General features: G+C 32.6%; 1 protein-coding gene across 17 annotated transcripts in view; it reads left to right on the top strand.

The window, feature by feature from the left end:
* Positions 1-18,998, top strand: part of Cep112 (centrosomal protein 112) — a 451,807-nt gene that overhangs the window by 88,576 nt on the left and 344,233 nt on the right. For 14 of the 17 annotated variants that reach the window (XM_078041823.1, XM_078041825.1, XM_078041822.1 and 11 more), the window contains 4 exons: positions 5,456-5,491; positions 11,978-12,064; positions 14,560-14,659; positions 17,505-17,623. In XM_078041823.1, coding sequence (XP_077897949.1) covers positions 5,456-5,491; positions 11,978-12,064; positions 14,560-14,659; positions 17,505-17,623 — 342 coding nt within the window. The remainder of the gene's footprint in view (positions 1-5,455; positions 5,492-11,977; positions 12,065-14,559; positions 14,660-17,504; positions 17,624-18,998) is intronic. The other 3 variants (XM_078041819.1, XM_040268551.2, XM_021728425.3) reach the window with 1 other exon arrangement.

The following is an 18,998-nucleotide window of genomic DNA, read 5'->3' as shown; positions in this document are numbered from 1 at the left end:
TAGAATAAAAAGTAGCATTCTGAATAAGAAAACTGCTCTTATGTAGGAGTAAATGTTGAATAACTGAGTGAATAGAACATTTGGGAATGTGATTTAAAAAATATATATCCTTCATTCAAAGTTTGTAAATATTGAGTAAAATGCATACATGATATTGGTGATTACCTTAAAATTTAACCACTTATACTGTAAGTAGCATATTGTTACACCTAAGGAGACTTTTATATTAAATCAGTGAGTATATTAAAATTGACTCATCTGGTAGGAATGTTCAATATCAGAGCTGTTTGAAGTAAATATTTCAGAGAAGATGGGGCCTACTGGACATTGTAAATAGAATTTCTTAAATTTCAAGTAGAAATTTCAGAAATACTTTTAAAAACAGCTTGTGGGAATACCTTCTAAAAATTGAAGGCATTCAATTTCAGTTTCTTTGCTTTGGCAGTAGTTTCTCATAAGGTGGCTTGGCATATACTCTTATTACTGCAAAGTGATCCCTGATATCTTGATGTCTATCTCTTTTTTCTGGATGTAGGTTGTTTAGCCCTAGGGTGTTAATGTAATTTTTCTAAGGGAATTTTCTGGTCATATTGCCTAGGGATTTGGTTCAGTGAGTTAAGACTTTCCTTTTTCCATTTATCCCAGTTGATTTTAAAAAAATTTATTAGTTATTGATAGACCTTTATTTATTTGTTTGTTTATTTGTGTTGCTGAGAATAGAACCCAGTCCTCACACATGCCAGGCAAGTGCACTACCACTGAGCCACCAACCCAGCTCCTATTCCAGTTGATTCTTTTTTTTTTTTTAAACACCTTGATTTTGTGTATTTATTTTTATGTGGTGCTGAGGATTAAACCCAGAGCCTCACACATGCAAGGCAAGTGCTCTACCGCTGAGCCACAACCCCAATCCCTCCCAGTTGATTTTTAACCATAACTTTTTTTTTGACAAATGGTGTAGATGAATATTTTAGTTCCGCATGAAACCTCTGTAACATGAAAGCTGGTTGGTGAGAATAAGTTGAACAATAGTTGATTTAAGCAATGGAATAAGGTGGCATTCACTTTTCTTATGCACTGTTTTTAAGATGAAGTTTTTTTCTTATATTCCTTAGTGACTCACTCTATTTTGGTCTGTCATTAAAGATTCTATAATTTAGCCTAAGTTATTTACTTTTCTAAATGTAAAAAAATTAATTTTAACACACACACATACACATACACACATAAGTATACTTATACAATGAAAAGAGAATGCAAGTATGACTAAAAAATTATTATTATTTGTGGTGCTGGGGATTGAACCCAGGGCGTTGCACATACATGTGCAGGAAGTGTTCTATCACTGAGCTACATCTCTAGCCCTATGAAATTATTTTATTCAATAAACATTTTGAGAAAGTCCCTTAAACATATTTTTCAGTTCTAGGAAAGAAAGAAAGTTAGTGCAAACCAGTTGTGAGGCAATGTAGAACAGGAAATGTGAGGTGTAATGAGGAAAGAGATCTTGCTTATGTGTGGGGAACCTGAGGTAGACTTCATGAAGGAAGTGACATTTGAGCCAGGAGTTGAATTGTGTGGGATTTTAATAGTAAGAGCAGACTTGGAATCAAGAAAACAGCTGTGTTTAGCTGCAGCTCATCCACCATTTGGCTGGTGCTAAGAAAAAGAAAAGAGAGTGGTAAAGTCAAACCTGCATGTTGTTGTCCATAAGACAGAGCCATGAAATGTCAACTACAGAGTAACATTTTTCTCAACTATGTTTTAGAAAAGTAAATTGGTAGTAGTTTCTCAGATGCATTAGTCGTGTGAAAGATTGGAAACTAGTGAAGAGGCTATTCTAAGAGTTGAGGTGAGGGTTAATGAAAGACCATTTGGGGCTGGGACTGTAGCCCTGTAGTAGAGCACTTGCCTAATGTTGCAACTGGGTTTAATGCCTAGCACTGCAAAAGAAAGACTGACTAGCAGATTGGTGGTAGTAAGGCTACAAGTGAGGCACTGTGTGCTAGAATGGAATTTTGGCAACTACTGGAAAAGAGGAATAAAAGATAAGGAACTTGTTTGTACATAGTAGGTACTATTTTTAATGATTGTTGAATTTGATGTGCCATAGAAACATCTAACTGGAGATGTCTAAGGGACAGTTGGAACCCAGGAAAGATAAGAGGCCTGGAGATTGAGAATTGTGATTCATCTGCATTTGAGGTTAGAATTAGATACTGAAAAGATCACCAACGAAAAGTATTTGTACATAGAGGAAGATGACTGGGATTCGGTTCAGGGCAATGCTAACTATTAGGTACACAGAAGTAGATAATGTAAAAGAGGTAGAAAAATATCCTCTAGGGTGAGAAGGGACCATGGCAGAAGCCAAGGACAGAAGTGGTGATTGGTGCAAGTTGCCAATGAAAAAAGGATGAAATCCACCTTTAGATCTGGTCACTAAAGGATCTTTGCATGGAAAATGATACTAATGTCATTGTGACCTTGAGAGTACAGTTTTAATAAGAGCAAAAGACAAATTCTGAAGGGAAATGAAGAATGTATGGAATATTTATTGAAAAGTTCATTAAGGAAAAAAGAGAATAATATTCTTGTGGTGAAAGCCCAAATATTTAAACAGCAAGTTCTTCTGTGTAACCCTTAACTAGGATTTTTGTAAGTTCTATTAAATAAAAATCAGTGAGGTAAAGTGTACCTTCAAACAATGGACTTGAAAAGATAGGAGCTCTGAACTAATTTTAAAAAATTAAAGGAAACCTTCAGAGAAGAATATTAAGCCATGATGTGTTTTATAAGAATGTGATGATTCTGTCCTGTGCCTGTCCCTGCCTCTCTTTCCAGTTGTGCCAGGTTTTCTATTATACACTCATTTATTAAAACCACATGATTATTTATTTAGAGAGCCCATCATCTTTTCCTCATTTGAGTTCTGTTTATGTATTATTCTATTAAAAACAGGTGAACCCTCATTTAAAAAATTACTCAGAATTATATCACTTTATGATGTGGACAGATTCCTGAATATGATCAGGCCAGACTTTATACCTCCTTGGCCATGTGACCTTGAGCAGTACCACTTTGTGCCTTTGTTTCTTGATATGTAAAATGGGGGCAATAAAAGCACCTATGTTAGAAAGTCATTGTGAAGATTACATGAAATCATGCATATAAACTTCTAGGAACAATGCTTTGCACATAGTGTGTAATCAAGCAAATGTTGTCAGTTTCCTTTTTCAATTTCTTTATCCCATTTCTTGGTGCTCCTGCTACTGTACCTTCTATTACTACTCCTGTGTCAACAATAGCTATTGCTATTGTTCTTCTACTGCTACTTCTACAACAACTTTCTTGTATTAGCTTATATTATTGTTTGTTCTTATGATAATAATGTTTCTTAATCATTTAAGTGAGGATTTTTGCTTTGAAATGGCTATTTATACTATTATTTCATCTTTCTATCTGTATTTCTGTCTCACACTGTATAATTTCTGTATGCCTCACTCAGTTTTCTCTTACCCTTTTAAAATGTAATTATCTTCTGTCCCAAGAAAATTTCTGCTAATTTTATAGGTATTTTAAATCTTGGGGTTAATGACTGATAATAGCTATATATAGTAACTTTTCTTTGAGTTTTGCTGTGACCACATGATGCTCACTGATTTTATACCTTTTTTTTTTTTTGCAAAAAAGTAAAGTATAATAATGATGTGAAACTTTTTAAATTGTGCTGGAATCACTGAAAATATTTATTTTTTTAAAATATTTAATTTTTTAGTTTTAGGTGGATACAATATCTTTATTTTATTTTTATGTGATGCTGAGGATTGAATCCAGTGCCTCCCATGTGCTGTTAGGCGAGCACTCTACCACTTGAGCCACAACCCCAGCCCCTGAAAAAGTGTTTATTACTAAACTGTCTTTGGTGCAAAATTAGGATACACAGAATACTTGTGAATAATACCTCAATGTAGTAGTGATAATTATGCGGTGAAGAATCATTACATTTATCTCATCGATGTTTTTATTTTAAAATTAAAGTTGAATTTCAAGATGTAATGCATTGCTGGTAAAGTTTGAGCCACTTCCTGTAACTATATGTATTAAATATATTCTTTCTATCCCCCAGTTCTATAGATTTATGATTGTCCTTTTTTTCTCCCATAAAAATGTTGTTTGAGGCTGAGGGTGTATCTCAGAGGTAGAGTGCTCGCCTAGCAGCACATGGGAAGTACTGGGTTCGATCCTCATCATTCACATAAAAATAAATAAATAGATCCTCATTATCCACATAAAAATAAATAAATAGATAAATAAACAAATAAAACAAAGGTACTATGTCCATCTATAACTTGAAAAAAATATTTTTATGAAATGTCTCAAATGTGTTATATGGGTACATATTTTATTTTCAATTTTCTGTATTTGTATTTGTCAGAGATAATTGATAAAAGTAGAAGATTTGAGAAAAGAGACATCAGGATTTGAAAAACCTGAAGACAAGGAAAGAGAATTGATTAACTTAGAAAAAGAATAAATTAGAGATACATGGAATTAATACATCATTTACCTTCTGTAGCTAGCTTCTTTTGCCCAACATAAAGTTTCTGAGATTTTTCCATGTTATTATATGCATCAGCAGTTAAAAAAAATTGTTCAGCATTCTGAAATAATGTTCTGTTGTATGGATGTACCGTAACTTCATCATTCACTATTCTGTTAATTGACATTTGGTTTATTTTCAGTTTTGGTTTTTAAGGCTAAGAATGCTATCAAAATTAGTGTGTAAGATTTTCTTTTTTTTTTTTTTAAATTTAAGCTTTCATTTGATTTGGACAAAACTGCTGAAGTGTTTTACAGATAACTGCCAATTTACCCTTCAATCAGCAATGAGGGTACATGTTGCTCCATAACTTCACCAACACCTGATATTCTCAATTAAAATTTATTTTAGCCATTTTAGTGGTGTAAATGGTATCTCACTGTAAGTTTTTTTTTAAAGTTATATGATTTTTTAAAAGGGCACTTTTTGTTTTATAGAAAAATTGAGCTGAAAGTATACGGAATTTCCAGTTAGCTCACCTTCCCCCCTCAACAGTATCCTCTAATTTTAACGTCTTACATTAGTGTGGTGCACTTTTTACAAAATTGATGAGCCATTACTGACACATTGTTATGAACTCAGGTCCATGGTTTACAATAGGTTCATTCTTTGTATTGTAAATTCTATAGGTTTTGACAAATGCATAATGCTATATATATATATATATATATATATATATATATATACACCATATAGTATCAAACAGAATGGTTTTATTGCCATAAAAATCCTTTGTGCTCAACCTATTCATCTCTCCTTATCTTTTCTAGATGTCCTATGTTTGTCTTTTCCAGACTGGCTTCTTTCACTAAGCGACTTGCATTTAAGATTTCTTTATTTTTTTTCCTGAAGTGCTGGAGATTGAACTCAGGACCTCACACATTCCAGGCAAGCACTCTACCACTGAGCTTATCCTGCTTACCTTCATGTGTTTGTACAGCTTGATCTCATGATTGTTTTAATTTATATTCGCTGATGGTTATCATTATATTGAGCATCTTATCATGCACTTATTGACAATTTATCTTTTTAATATTAAGCATTTGTTTAAATTTTTGCTAAACATTTTAAAGCAATTTCATCTTAGTATTGACCTGTAAGAGTTCCTTTCATATTCTGGATTAAAATACTCTAAGATTTCATCTCACTCCAGTCAGAATGGCAGCTATTATGAATATTTTCTAATTCTGAATGTGCAGGGAAATTTTGCTATTGAATCCTTAGGAAGTCTTCCTTTGTCATTATGAAGTAGCCCTTAAGTCTTTTGTTGCAACTCTTTTCCTACAGATATTTTATTCTCATGAATGAAAAGAAGTGTAGTAAAAGATCTGCAGGTTTATTTTGTAGTATTTCATTTTATCCTTTAATTTTCAACCTATTTGTGCTTTTACATTTAAAATGGATTATTTGCAGACAACATATACTGGGGCCATTTAAAGAATATTTCATAAGTCAATCACTTAATTGGAATGTTTAGTGCACTTAAATTTAATGTAATCATTATTCATTATGATTATATCTGCCTTCTTGGTATTCATTTTGACTGAGCCCCTCTTTTTCTTTCCATTCCTTCATTGCTCGTTTCTTGGCTTATTTTTGTTTATTTACTTTTTTATTATTCCATTTTAACAACTTCTCTTGGCTTCTTGGTTATATCTTCTTTTTTTTTCTTTAATCATTGTTTTAGGGCTAAAATATGTGTCCTTACCTTATAAAAGTTTATTTATGTCAGAGTTTTATCACCCACACGGAATTTCTCCTACTTTCAATTCTCACTTCCTAAATCTAATAATTTTAAAATAGTATAATCCAATTTAACCCTACTTCATCTTTGCTGTTGTTGTGATGACTCTATGTACATTATAAACCCACATTTCACTGTTAGATTTTTAAGAGTTGTCTTTAAATAAAATGATAAGAATATAAAAATAATTTTAACTTATCCACTTTACTATTTCTGCTACCCTTCTTCATGTGTAAGTTTTCATCTCATATAATTTGCTTTCATTCTTAGGAAGATCTTTTAGTATTTCTTTTTATTACAGTTTAATAAAGTGTGATAAGTGTTTATTCTTTCAGCATTTCTAAGATATAATTTATTTGTCTTCTGATCACTACTGTTTTATGAAAAAATTTTTTACCAGTATATGTTCCTTGAGTTTTTTGAAGTTATTAGTATTAGCTGTATTAAACACTTCTGTGGTAAACAGTCATCTTGAGTTTTATTAATGCCTTTTCAAAAATTTGTGTTTGCATATGTACAAAATTTCTTTTTGTGCATGTTTATTAATTTTTGTTCAAAGGACATTGTGGAAACTCTGGATTCTGTTATTTTCCTTTATGGAATATTGATTTTTTTCCCATTCCTGTAGACTATTCAAGTTGTGTAGACTTGGCTTAATATTCTATGGGCAAATCTGTGGAAAGTCAAACATATACTCAAATCCCTCCAATCTAATGAACATAGCTTACATACTGTCTATCTGAGGATCTGAGAGGCTTGCTTTAAGTCTTTTGTAGGCAAGTTTAGTGTAGGTTTTAGGTATAGTCCTTATGGTGTTTCAACTGGATGCCCAAGTGTTCCCAAGTTTTTAGGAAGATGTCTCCATATTGCTGTATCCTTGGTGTGTCCCAGCCCTGTTTAATTTGTAATCCTGGTTATGTTTTTTACCTGTAGCAGCTGTGCTTTATTATTCATTCAGTGCCTGCACTTCCAGCCCACTAACTCACAGTCCAGGCCTGGCAGAGGAATCTAGTGGGCAGCTTAGACTTTTCCAGTGCTCTGTACCTAAGATTCCTGCTTCTTTAACTGCTGTGAACTCAGACCTCTGCCTTTTCAGCTCAGTGGGCCTGTGGTGCTATACCTGGACTCCAGTTGTACCCAGGCAAATAGCCATATTATCAAATGAGAAATTTATAGTCAGCTTTGAAATTATCACAGTAATGCCATTTATACCTATATTTTCCCAGTCCAGGATCCAACCCAGGATCGGGCATTGACTTTAGTTGTCGTTATCAACTCTCTCCTTTAATCTAAACAATCTTTCTTTGTGTTTCTGAGCTGAAATTGTGGAGTCAATTCGTAGGATCACCATGCTGCACTGCCTGTTGTTCAGTGCCAGAGTACAGTTTCCTCATATATTTTGTCCTATTCTATGCTGGTTTACAGTGGGAGGTTCGTTTTGTACTCTTTTCTTCATTATAGCTTAGGTACGTCTCCAGGCTTTCAAAGTTGAAATGATATATATCCTGATCCCAGGAAAAGAACATTTAAGTATTGTTTGGTGTCAGGATTACTTATAGGTCAAACAAATTAGAAACGTTATATTTAGTCTTTCAATTTCAGTCTTTTTTTGTTAAACTAAAATAAGCAATTTTTTTCTTGTCTTTTACACAAAATGTGAATATAGATTCACACATCTATATTTATTTAGATCTACATCTCCACCTAAACCTTGTATTTTCATATTATCTTTTTATATTACATTAGTAAGACTATTTCTGTATTTTTTTTAGATGTACATAGACACAATATCTTTATTTATTTTTATGTGGTGCTAAGGATCAAACCCAGTGCCTCATGTGTGCTAGGCAAGCACTCTGCCACTGAGCCATAACCTTAGCCCACTATTTATGTATTCTGATCCTGATTCTCATGAATCATTCCATAATGTACAGGGCAGAAATATAGAGCTATCCAATGGCATCAAGTTCAGAGTTTCAAGAGAAGATATACTCTTCTGTTTTTTTTTTTTTTTAAGGGATGGTTGTAGGGAAACTTTCTTTTTAATGATACCTTTATAAAATTGTGGTATTCCATATTTTAACAAAGTCATTAAACCTTACATTGAATATATTAGGACAAGCCAATATCCTTTTACAGTGGTGTAAAAAAAGGGCACAGCATCTCGGTAGTGCCATTCTTACTAAAATCTAAGAAATCTGATCATAAAGAAACTTCAGATAAATTCAAATTAAGAAAGAGTACAGTAATTGACTGTACTCTTCAAAAATTTCAGCTCATAAACACAAAGAAAGGTTGTTCAGATTAAAGGAAAGAGTTGATAATGACAACTAAACTCAATGCCTGATCCTGGGTTGGATCCTGGACTGGGAAAATATTAGCTATAAATAGCATTATTGTGATAATTTCTAAGCTGAGTATAAATTTCTCATTTGATGATATTATTGTGTTAATATTATATTTTCTGATCTTTATAACTATGCTGTTATTATGAAAGACAGTGTTTTTGTTCTAAGGAAATATATGCTCAAATTCGTAGGGATAGAGGCATGATGTTAATAACTTTAAAAATGATTTAGAAGATAATATGCAAGTCTCTTTCTTTCTGTCCTCATCTTCTTCCCTCTCTCCCCACATATATATATATATATATATCTAGATCTATATATAAAGTCATAAAGCACGTAGGGCAAAACATAAACAATTAATGAATCTCTGAGTAAAATGTATGGAGGAATGTCTTGGGCTAAATTGAATTTTTCTTTAATGTTATACCAAAGAACAGAAATCTATCATTCTACCATAAATAAAAAGGCACACAGATTTTGAATTATAGCCTTATATTGTAGAAATTACTGGAGAGATAGTTTACTTGGTTCTTGTTTCAGATATTAAGTTGTTTATATTCTTTTCTCTTTGTGTCTTTGCTTCACTTTCTTCTGCATACTTCTTCATCTGCTTTCTCTTGATGATAGTGCTCTAGAACATTCCAGTTTCTCAGCTCAATAATCTGATGGAAAATCAAATATATATAAGGAGCTATCCTAAAATTAAAAGAACAGAGGTGACAGGATTTATTCCGTACAACTTAAAAGAATGTGTATGGACAGTAGATTCTGATAGAGCTCATTTCTAACTATAATTCTAATCCCACCACATATCATTGTGTGACTTTGGGAAGTCGTCACTTTGTTACCACTTCCTCTTCTTTGACTTTCCTTGACCATACACAGATTTGCTGTCTCTGTTGTGATTCTTCAGAGAATCTGAATAACCACTTATTCATCAGGTAATCAATTGCTTAAGCATATATTAGGTGTTTATTTCTAATTTGGTCAATACAGTTTCAGGTGGGACAGGTGAGAGGTGGTGAATGGGATACCATAGACAGTCACATGGTATTTAGGGACAACCCTCAGAAGCTGATGATATGACAAGTCCTCTACAAGGTATTATGGGGACATCTGGCAGTGAACTGTATCCTCTATACCTGGCCAGTTTTGTTATACTGACTTTTGTGCTTTATTTAATAGACCCCAAAAACACTTCTGTTAAGGATCGTCTTATTTATTTAGATCAATCAGTTCCCTTTCAGCAAAGATAAGGAGGAAGTACCTCATGATTTAGAGGCACAAGAAAAGAAATGTTCAGACTTTTTCCTTTTGCATAGTAAATAGGCAACTGTCTCCTTTACTATTTATAATGGTTAAAAGTTAGAAACTGTGTTATGTAGCTTTTATTTGTAAAATTTTAATTTGGCTGTATGTTTATGTTGTTTATATTAATTTTGTATTTGAAATAAGTGAAATATAAAATGCATCTAAAAAATTTCAAGAAAAATTTTGAAAGTACATTTCTAATATTTTAAAAGGACATTTTTTCTTAAGATTGTAGATGAATATTTCTGCATACTTACTTTGTATACATATTATACTGAGAATGGTCCCTTAAGTTATTCCTTTGAATAGAATTTTCAGTCATTGAGGGAAGCATGATTTTCCTTATGTGCAGAAGAGGAAGTGATGTCAAAGTTATGACTTGTCCAAAGTCACACAATTGATATGTAATGGGATTAGAATTATAGTTAGAAATGAGTTCTGTCAGAATCCATTCTTTTAAATTACATATTCTTTTAAATTCTAAGGGATAAATCCTATTACTACTGTTATTTTAATTTTAGGATACACTCTTTACCAATAAGCATTGATGACATTTTTTCTGGTTCTGCTTAGAACACTGTTGCATGTAGTGTTGGTGGGGAGGACAGGAGCTGTTAAGGGATGCTTGAAAAGATACAAGGTCATTGCCTTGAAGGATTGGTAGTCTGTCATCCCAGGAGAGGGACCTGTGTTTCTCAGTAATTTGCTATTTTTAAGGATTTTATGCTCAAACTATCATGTTTTAATATACAGGATACTGAATAATAAGAATATTTAATATTTATTCAAAATAATTGACCCAGCTATTCCCCTTCTCGGTCTATTCCCTAAAGACCTACAAAGAGCATGCTACAGGGACACCTGCTACATCGATGTTCATAGCAGCACAATTCACAATAGCAAGACTGTGGAAGCAACCTAGATGCCCTTCAATAGACAAATGGATAAAAAAAAATGTGGCATTTATACACAATGGAGTATTACTCTGCATTAAAAAATGACAAAATCATAGAATTTGGAGGGAAATGGATGGCATTAGAGCAGATTATGCTAAGTGAAGCTAGCCAAGCCCTAAAAAACAAATGTCAAATGTCTTCTTTGATATAAGGAGAGTTACTAAGAACAGACTAGGGAAGAAGAGCAAGAGAAGAAGACCAACATTAAACAAGGATGAGAGGTGGGAGGGAAAGGGAGAGAGAAGGGAAATTGCATGGAAATGGAAGGAGACCCTCAGGGTTATATAAAATTACATACAAGAGGAAGTGAGGGGAAAGGGAAAAATAATACAAGGGGGAGGAATGAATTACAGTAGAGGGGGTAGAGAGAGGAGAGGGGAGGGGAGGGGAGGGGAGGGGGGATAGTAGAGGATAGGAAAGGCAGCAGAATACAACAGACATGAGTATGTCAATATGTAAATCAATGGAAGTGTAACTGATGTGATTCTGCAATCTGTATATGGGGTAAAAATGGGAGTTCATAACCCACTTGAATCAAAGTGTGAAATATGATATATCAAGAACTATGTAATGTTTTGAACAACCAACAATAAAAAAAAAAGAATATTTTGAATGAGAATGTAGATGTGAGCAAAGGAACCAAAGGTTGGAAGAGATCTATTAAAATAAAAAATATTAAGGGCTAGAATACTATGTGGATGTAAGTGTATAAGCAGAATACCACTATAAGAGGAGATTTTTTGTGGGTCATAGAAGGAGGTAGGGGATAACTTAGGTGATTTTCAGTTTTGCCTACAAGTGAAATTTATTTTAAAAATTTTTAATTAGTTTAGTAGTAATTGAAAGAATGTAGTCGATGTATTTGTAGATGTAGTATGATTGCTAGAACATGGGCTACAAGGTAAAAGTGGAAAATAATACTATTTAAAATGTAGGGCATTATTTTAATTTAATGGTATATTTTTGCCAAAGGGGAAAGTAAATTAATAATACTTTTGCAATATTTTCCTTGAAGTTGGACATGAAAACAAAAATGATGGAAGCAAAATTTCATGAAGAAAAACTTAAACTTCAACAGAAACATGATGCTGATGTCCAGAAGGTAGGGCACATATGCTTATTAATTTCATTTTTATTGAATATTGAAAATATTCTAGATCTTGTGATGATCCATTTATTTATCTATCTCTCAAACCATCCACTTGTTTGTGCACCTTATAATATTCTATCTTATAAATGGAATTTGCTAGGGTAACCTCCCAGCAGAATTAATCTTTAAAATTCATTTGCAAAATGTTTATTTCAGACCTTATATTTATATTTCCTTTTATTTCTTTTACTATTATTTCAAGGTTGGACTTCTTAAGAGTTTTTTTTTTTTTAAATCTTCATTCTGTCATTACCTTATATAAAAATTGAAATAACATATCACCTGTCTTAGATTTTGTTTCATCCTAATATTCTTTTAGTTTATTGATAATTATAGTTTTCTCTTAATTTAAAAAGCAACTCTTGGACTTTTTTCTGGTTGGTATCTATATTATATACAGATGCATGCACTGTGAAGCTAGAACTGATAGCTTAGGCTTCTTTTTGAGCATCTTATTGAGATTTAGGCCTTCAAATCTTTTAATCTTTATTTTTAAATAAAAATTTTACTTGTCTTTCTAACTTGGCTCAGCAAAAATGATCAACTTATGATTGTGAAATTTGAGTTGAGAGTATATTTTAGTAATATTTAAAATATTTGGTGATAATAACACTTGTGTATTTTAAATACATAAAGTTGATCCAAATAGAAAGTTTGCATATTCTGTTCCCCAAACTGAATAACAGACAGAGGTGGGTGGTGGCAACCATTATGTATTCAAGCTTTCTCAAAAATAGAAAACATATTAGTATTTAGTCAGGTGCATATCTGACTCATTTTATTTCAAAGCAACAAGTAGGAAACCTCTGATAGAATATTACAGAAAAAAAATATTTGGGCTGGGGTTGTGGCTCAGTGGCAGAGTGCTTGCCTAGCATGTGTGAGGTACTGGGTTTGATCCTCAGCACCACATACAGTAAAGGTATTGTGTCTATATACAACTAAAAATATTTTAAAAATTTAATTATTTTCTTTTCCCCCATTCAGAGGTCAAAGGCAAATTTTACTTTTTGCTTTGATTAGAATGTTACTTTACATTGTTTAGGTAGAACATTTCTGTATCATAAATTTAAGTCAGTGATATAATTTTTATATAACATGTTCAAATGAAATAGAATCTCTCTTCCTGTGTGAACACACACACACACACACACACACACACACACACACACACACACTAAATGGATATAAAAGGTGTATTTGGCAAAATCAGCATAATAGAGTTTGAAGTAGTCCTTCTTGGTTTGCTTGTTACAAAGATGATTCTATGAAAAACATTTAATTTAAAAGTTCTTTCTAGAAATTTCTCTATTTAAATAAATCCAATGTGAAAAAAGAAAATAGTATCGATAATCTGAATTTCCAGGTGAAATGTAAGTAAAATTCTTGACCTTGTGCCAGATTTGGAAAGTATGTTATTGGTTTGCTCCTTGTATGGCATTTTCTAAATGTCAACAACTGGGGAGGAATAAAATTAGAGTGTTGTATCTATTTGCATACATTCTTTTCTTTTTTGCTTCTTTGCAGACATTAGGGTCAAACTTCTTTTTTTATTTACCTGTCAGTCTTAGATGTGAGACTTAAACAAGAAAAGGTAAAATATAACACTGGTAATAAAAACACTAAGGAAAAGTTGATTAGACATTAGTAGACATCTTTTTTAACATGATTTTGGGTGTATAGGAAATATGGCTCTCAATCATTAGAAAAGTTGTGGATGTTTGTACTCCTACCTCAATTTGGTTTTCTTTTCCCCCAAGTCAGTACTTTCTCTTGCTCGCTAACTTTCCTACATTTTAGTTATTCCTGTAGGTTTTTTAAAAATGAAGATATGTTCTGACGTATAAAATAATGATTAAATTTTTTAAATGATTAAAGTCTCTGATATAGATACATGTCACTGATATAAAAATTTTGTGCAATTTTTGGCATATTTGAGCTCATTTTTTGGATTCACAATAGCAGAGCTAGATATTAAAGAAGATTTTTAGATGTCATCTTCCTGTGTATCTGGGAATTCTTGTCATTGTTCATTAAGATGGGAGGAAACTCTTGTGGGAGGATTCAGGATCTGCTCAGCTGAAATATGTTCTATTCCAATTCAATGGAATGAATTGTACTATCCCAGCATGTCAAGTTTCTGATGGCTTCTCTCTGCCACTTTATGACAGTTTAATTTCTGAATTATATTTTCGGGAATCATCTAATTTATTATTTATAATCTTCTTAAAAATTGATATGTGAAAATTCCAAAGAGATGGCATACTTTTTCAGATAATAATTATTCTAGCATATTTAATAATTTTTTCAGGGTGCTGTAATTTTTACCATTTTTGGGGAAACCATTTCTGAAATTGACAGAGACAGACTTGCAGATATATTATGGTTATTTTTAAAATTATGTATTCTATGCTTAATATACTAAAACATTTTGCATTTAATTGCAGATTTTAGAAAGAAAGAATAAAGAAACCGAAGAATTGAAAGCTTTATACAAAAAGAAACAAAATGAAGCTGATGAGACTATAAGAAAGCTTGAAAAGAAAGGTTATATTGTGATTTTTTGTAAATCTTTAATAATATTTTTATTTTAGTGATTATCAAATTTGAAACTAAAATTTAATTACTAGCTTTTTGTTGAGTTTTCATCAAATTTATATGGACAAATTTATGTGAGCTTTCATATGACTGGGTATAACAGTGTGGTCTCTGTGCATACCCATGTGTACACATGAAGTGGTAACAACTAGTATTGTGATTGACAGGTGTGAGGATCAGACCTATGGCTTGCTAGGCAAAGAGAAATATTTTATATAATGTAAAACATATTCCAACTTTAGTAATGTAAATCTTGATAATTAATATTTTAAAGAATCTAGGAGCAATAATATATTGAAATGATAGTTTTCTTTATTTATTCCTTCAGGTTTTAAGTGTTTTTTAAGCAATATTCCCCATTTACACATTCTTGAAGAAGGACAAGAAAACATTTAATCATGGTTTAAATGAACAATGATTATGGGTGAAAACATCTAAATAAGCAGGCAGTCATGGAACAAAGTGTTGTAATTTTTGGAGAAAGGAACTTTTGTAAAATTTTTAAAAGTTTGATAAGATTTAGTTAGTTGGAGAAAAGTCCCCCATGTTAGGGTGGGAATGCTAAAATTGGTTAAATTGTGGGAAGGATGCTGCAAAACTGTTTAGCTAGAGTGAGTAACCTATGCATTAACATAAGAATTTTAAAAGATTCACATGGTTGACTTGGGGCTAGCTTAAGCGTGGATTTCAGATTTACAAATTTGAACTTATCTTCTAGATGCTGGGAAGGCAGTGACTTTTGAAGTGTGAACTTTAGGACCTCATATTTTAGGTACTGTAGGTTGGTAATGATGAGTGTGTTGAACATGGAGACAGAATGGGAGGGGGTAGGGAATGAGCATTCCACTCATTAGAAAACATAGGATCTCATTCAGTTGTGCTCTTCATTATAAGATACTGAGATCAGAAAAATATGTAAAGTTCCTTCTAACTCAAAGATGTTCAGGCTTCTGCACTTGTGTAATTTTGCATAAGAAATGATAAGGACCCAGAATATCTGAGGCATGGCAGCGTGAGAATTGACCTGAAGAAAAAGTTTTGAAGAGTGAGTGAGGATTTGTGAATGATAGGCTATGAGCTAGTGTATAGGGGAAAGGAAGGTTTTCTTTAGGAGTTTGAAGAGCTTAGTGGCTCTCCCCTAGATCACCAAATTTGAATGTGTTTAAGTAATGTTCTTAATAATTTAGGATGGCAGTTACTTATATAAATTAATTAATAAAGTAGACATTTTAAAATTAATTTCCAGCTTTAAATATTGGTGAAAATAATTAGAAATTTATTTCATATGTTTTTCTCCAAATATTATTAGTGACTACAAAAAATAATTTAAATTTATTTCTAGATTTTTCTTTCTTACCCTGATTGAAACCAAGTAATTCAGAGATGCTTAAGGTTTAAAGAATTTGGGTTCTTAAAATAATGCTTCTAAAGCCTTTTGAATTGTATTCAGATCTTACTTAATGTTGGAATTGTCATGTAAAACATGTTGTAGATGCTAAAGACCAGTACTAAATTAATTTGGATTCATCTTCTTCCTTTATGTGTTGCATAGTTGAGATTAAGAGTGAAAGAAATTTCTAGGGAAATGTTTCAGAACATTCTGCTGTCTGAAAAATATATTCAGTAATTAAGGAAGGGTATATTGAAGTAAAATATGGAGCTGAATTTATATTATCCAGATAACATGAATTATTAAACATATTTTCACTTAAATCAGTGACAGTTTAAATAATTTTAGGAAAGACGATAGAAATAAAAATGATTTATAAGGTAAATATTATTTGTTTATTTCAGTGCTTAGGATCAGACCCATGGCTTGCTAGGCAAAGAGAAATATTTTATATAGTGTAAAATATATCCCAATTTTAGTAATATAAACTGTGATAATAAATATTTTAAAGAATCTAGGAGCAATAATATATTGAAATGATAGTTTTCTTTGTTTATTCCTTCAGTACATAACTTTTGGAGAACTTGCCTGTGTGGCTCTGTTATGTCCTGTAGATAAAAAATTGAAATACCTTTTTCCTTAGTGAAAATAGTCTTGTTAAAGAGGAAATAGGAAAGTAAATTCTTATACTGTCATAAGTGACTCAATGGAAAAATATATGTTCTTTTGTGGAAATAAAAAGGAGTTTCTGTTTCTGTAAGGGGAGGAATCTGCTTGGTGAATAGTGCACAAAGAGCTGATTCTTGAGTTGAGACTCTGAAAATGAGCAGGAGTGGTTTTTTGTTGTTGTTGTTTTGTTTTGTTTTAAACAAGGGAGGGAAGGATATTTCAGGTAGATGGGTATGTAGATAGTGATTTATGAAAGAATATGTTCTCAAGACTCTGCAGATAGGTTGGTGTATTTTAGAATACAGGTTTAAAATGCCGAAGTGGGAAGAGAAGTGTCCATAGAATTGTTGGATCATGAGGAGCTGTGATTTCCATGTTAGAGGTTTTTGGCCTTCATCCTTTAGGTGAGGATAATTGTGGAATGATTTTCAGCCTGGGAGAGACATTGGATTTGTATTGTTGAAAGCTCCATTTAAAGCAACAATGGACAACAATTAGCGGCAAAATGTTACTTGAAGATGGCACACTGTTACCATTTTACAACCAAGGCTCTTTATGATGTTAGTCACAAATTGAGAAAAAAGGGCAAAGAAAAAGAAAAATTTTAGAAGAAAGAATTGAGAATTCTTGGTAAAAAATTGAATTATCTATTAAGTGGTATACTATATTTTATATCATCAAACTCTTATTTGGTTTCTAGAATTGGTTTAACTATATTTTCATCATTTTTGACAGTTCAGACCCTTATACGTGACTGTCAAGTTATCAGAGAGACTAAAGAAAACCAGATTATAGAGCTAAAAAAGATATGTGAACAAAGTACAGAATTTCTGAATAATGATTGGGAAAAAAAGGTAAGCTGCCTAAAATAGTAATAGAAAATATGAAAGAACATGCTTCAGAGTAATACATTTAACTGTAAAAGTAATGGATTTCACAGAGTATACAGAAAGGTATAATAAAGAGAATTAAAATAATTTAAAATTCTAGACCAACTAGAAATAGCTACTGTTGATGTTTTGGTATATTTCTTTCTAGAGGTCTATGGTCTGTAAAGTAATTTTCATTTTGAAAATATACTTTTGACTTAATTCTTGTGTTACCACTTGCTTCCCCAATGTTGAAGAATAACACCAAAGAAGCATGCCGAGGCAAGGTCAGAGTAGAAATTAGAAGTTTATTAAAGGACAGAAGAAAAGACTTTTCCCTGAGGAAGAAGGGGACCCAGGAGGTAGAATCCGTGGAAGTGCGGTTGTTTCCCCTTTTTATAGTTTTGGTGATGGAATGTAGGTTGGAAAACCCAAGGGGTGGGACACCGGTGGGCCAAAAGGGCAGGAAGGACTTTTGGGATGGGCTTATCACTTCTCTGGGATGGGCCATCTCCAAATCTGTTGGGGGCTGTTCATTAACACTTCTTTGAGGTGGACTTTGGCATAGGGCCTTTTCAGGACTTCATTAACATTCCATGAATTGTCCTGCGTTTTCCCTGAGTCATTCCCAGCATGGCCTCCATTTTAGATTTCACTCCATATTAGACCCGATTTACCTAACTACACTGACTACCTAAATTTAAATCTGGCTTCACTTGTATTTAATTAATTTTCTTATTTTTTTGTCATAGTCCATAGGTTTTTAAGCAAAATTGGTAAGGAAATATCAGTTTTAATCTTGGATTTTGTCCAGTATCTTTCTGAAAAATCATACAACATATAATGTAATCCAGACCAGAATTTATAGTCTAAACTTGTTTGAATGTGAACAAAATCACTAGTGCATGGATCATAGCACTGAGATATAGGTGCTATGGGTTTGGCTATGCCTTATACCAGCCAGTTCTCTCATTTTTGAATACTGGACATAATACTACTTTTAAGATGTGCAGTTCAAAAATACAAATAAAATGTATTTAAAGGGACTTGGGGGACTGCCTACAAGTAGTCACAACTGCGTATGTTAATTTGTGAAACACAAGAGTCTTCTGTGTGGCTACTGCTGAGCCATCCTGAGCCATTTCCCAGTCTTCTGTTTCTTCAGTATCTTCCTAGTCAAATAAGCATTCATAATGCCTGTGCCATGTCCTTGTGTCTCTCTCATGTTCATGAATCGTGAAACAAATAGATCATTTAGGCTATTTTGGACTCCAGCTCTCCCTACTTGGTGAGTAGGTTGGATTCAGGCAGTAAGAATCCCATGCCCTTGAAGAAAACTGAAGGAATGCCTAGAGGCTGA

This window comes from Ictidomys tridecemlineatus, chromosome 3 (assembly GCF_052094955.1).
Source record: "Ictidomys tridecemlineatus isolate mIctTri1 chromosome 3, mIctTri1.hap1, whole genome shotgun sequence".
In the NCBI taxonomy this organism is placed as follows: domain Eukaryota; kingdom Metazoa; phylum Chordata; class Mammalia; order Rodentia; family Sciuridae; genus Ictidomys; species Ictidomys tridecemlineatus.
Note: the sequence above shows the minus strand (reverse complement) of the source record. Positions and strands in the feature narration are given on the sequence as shown.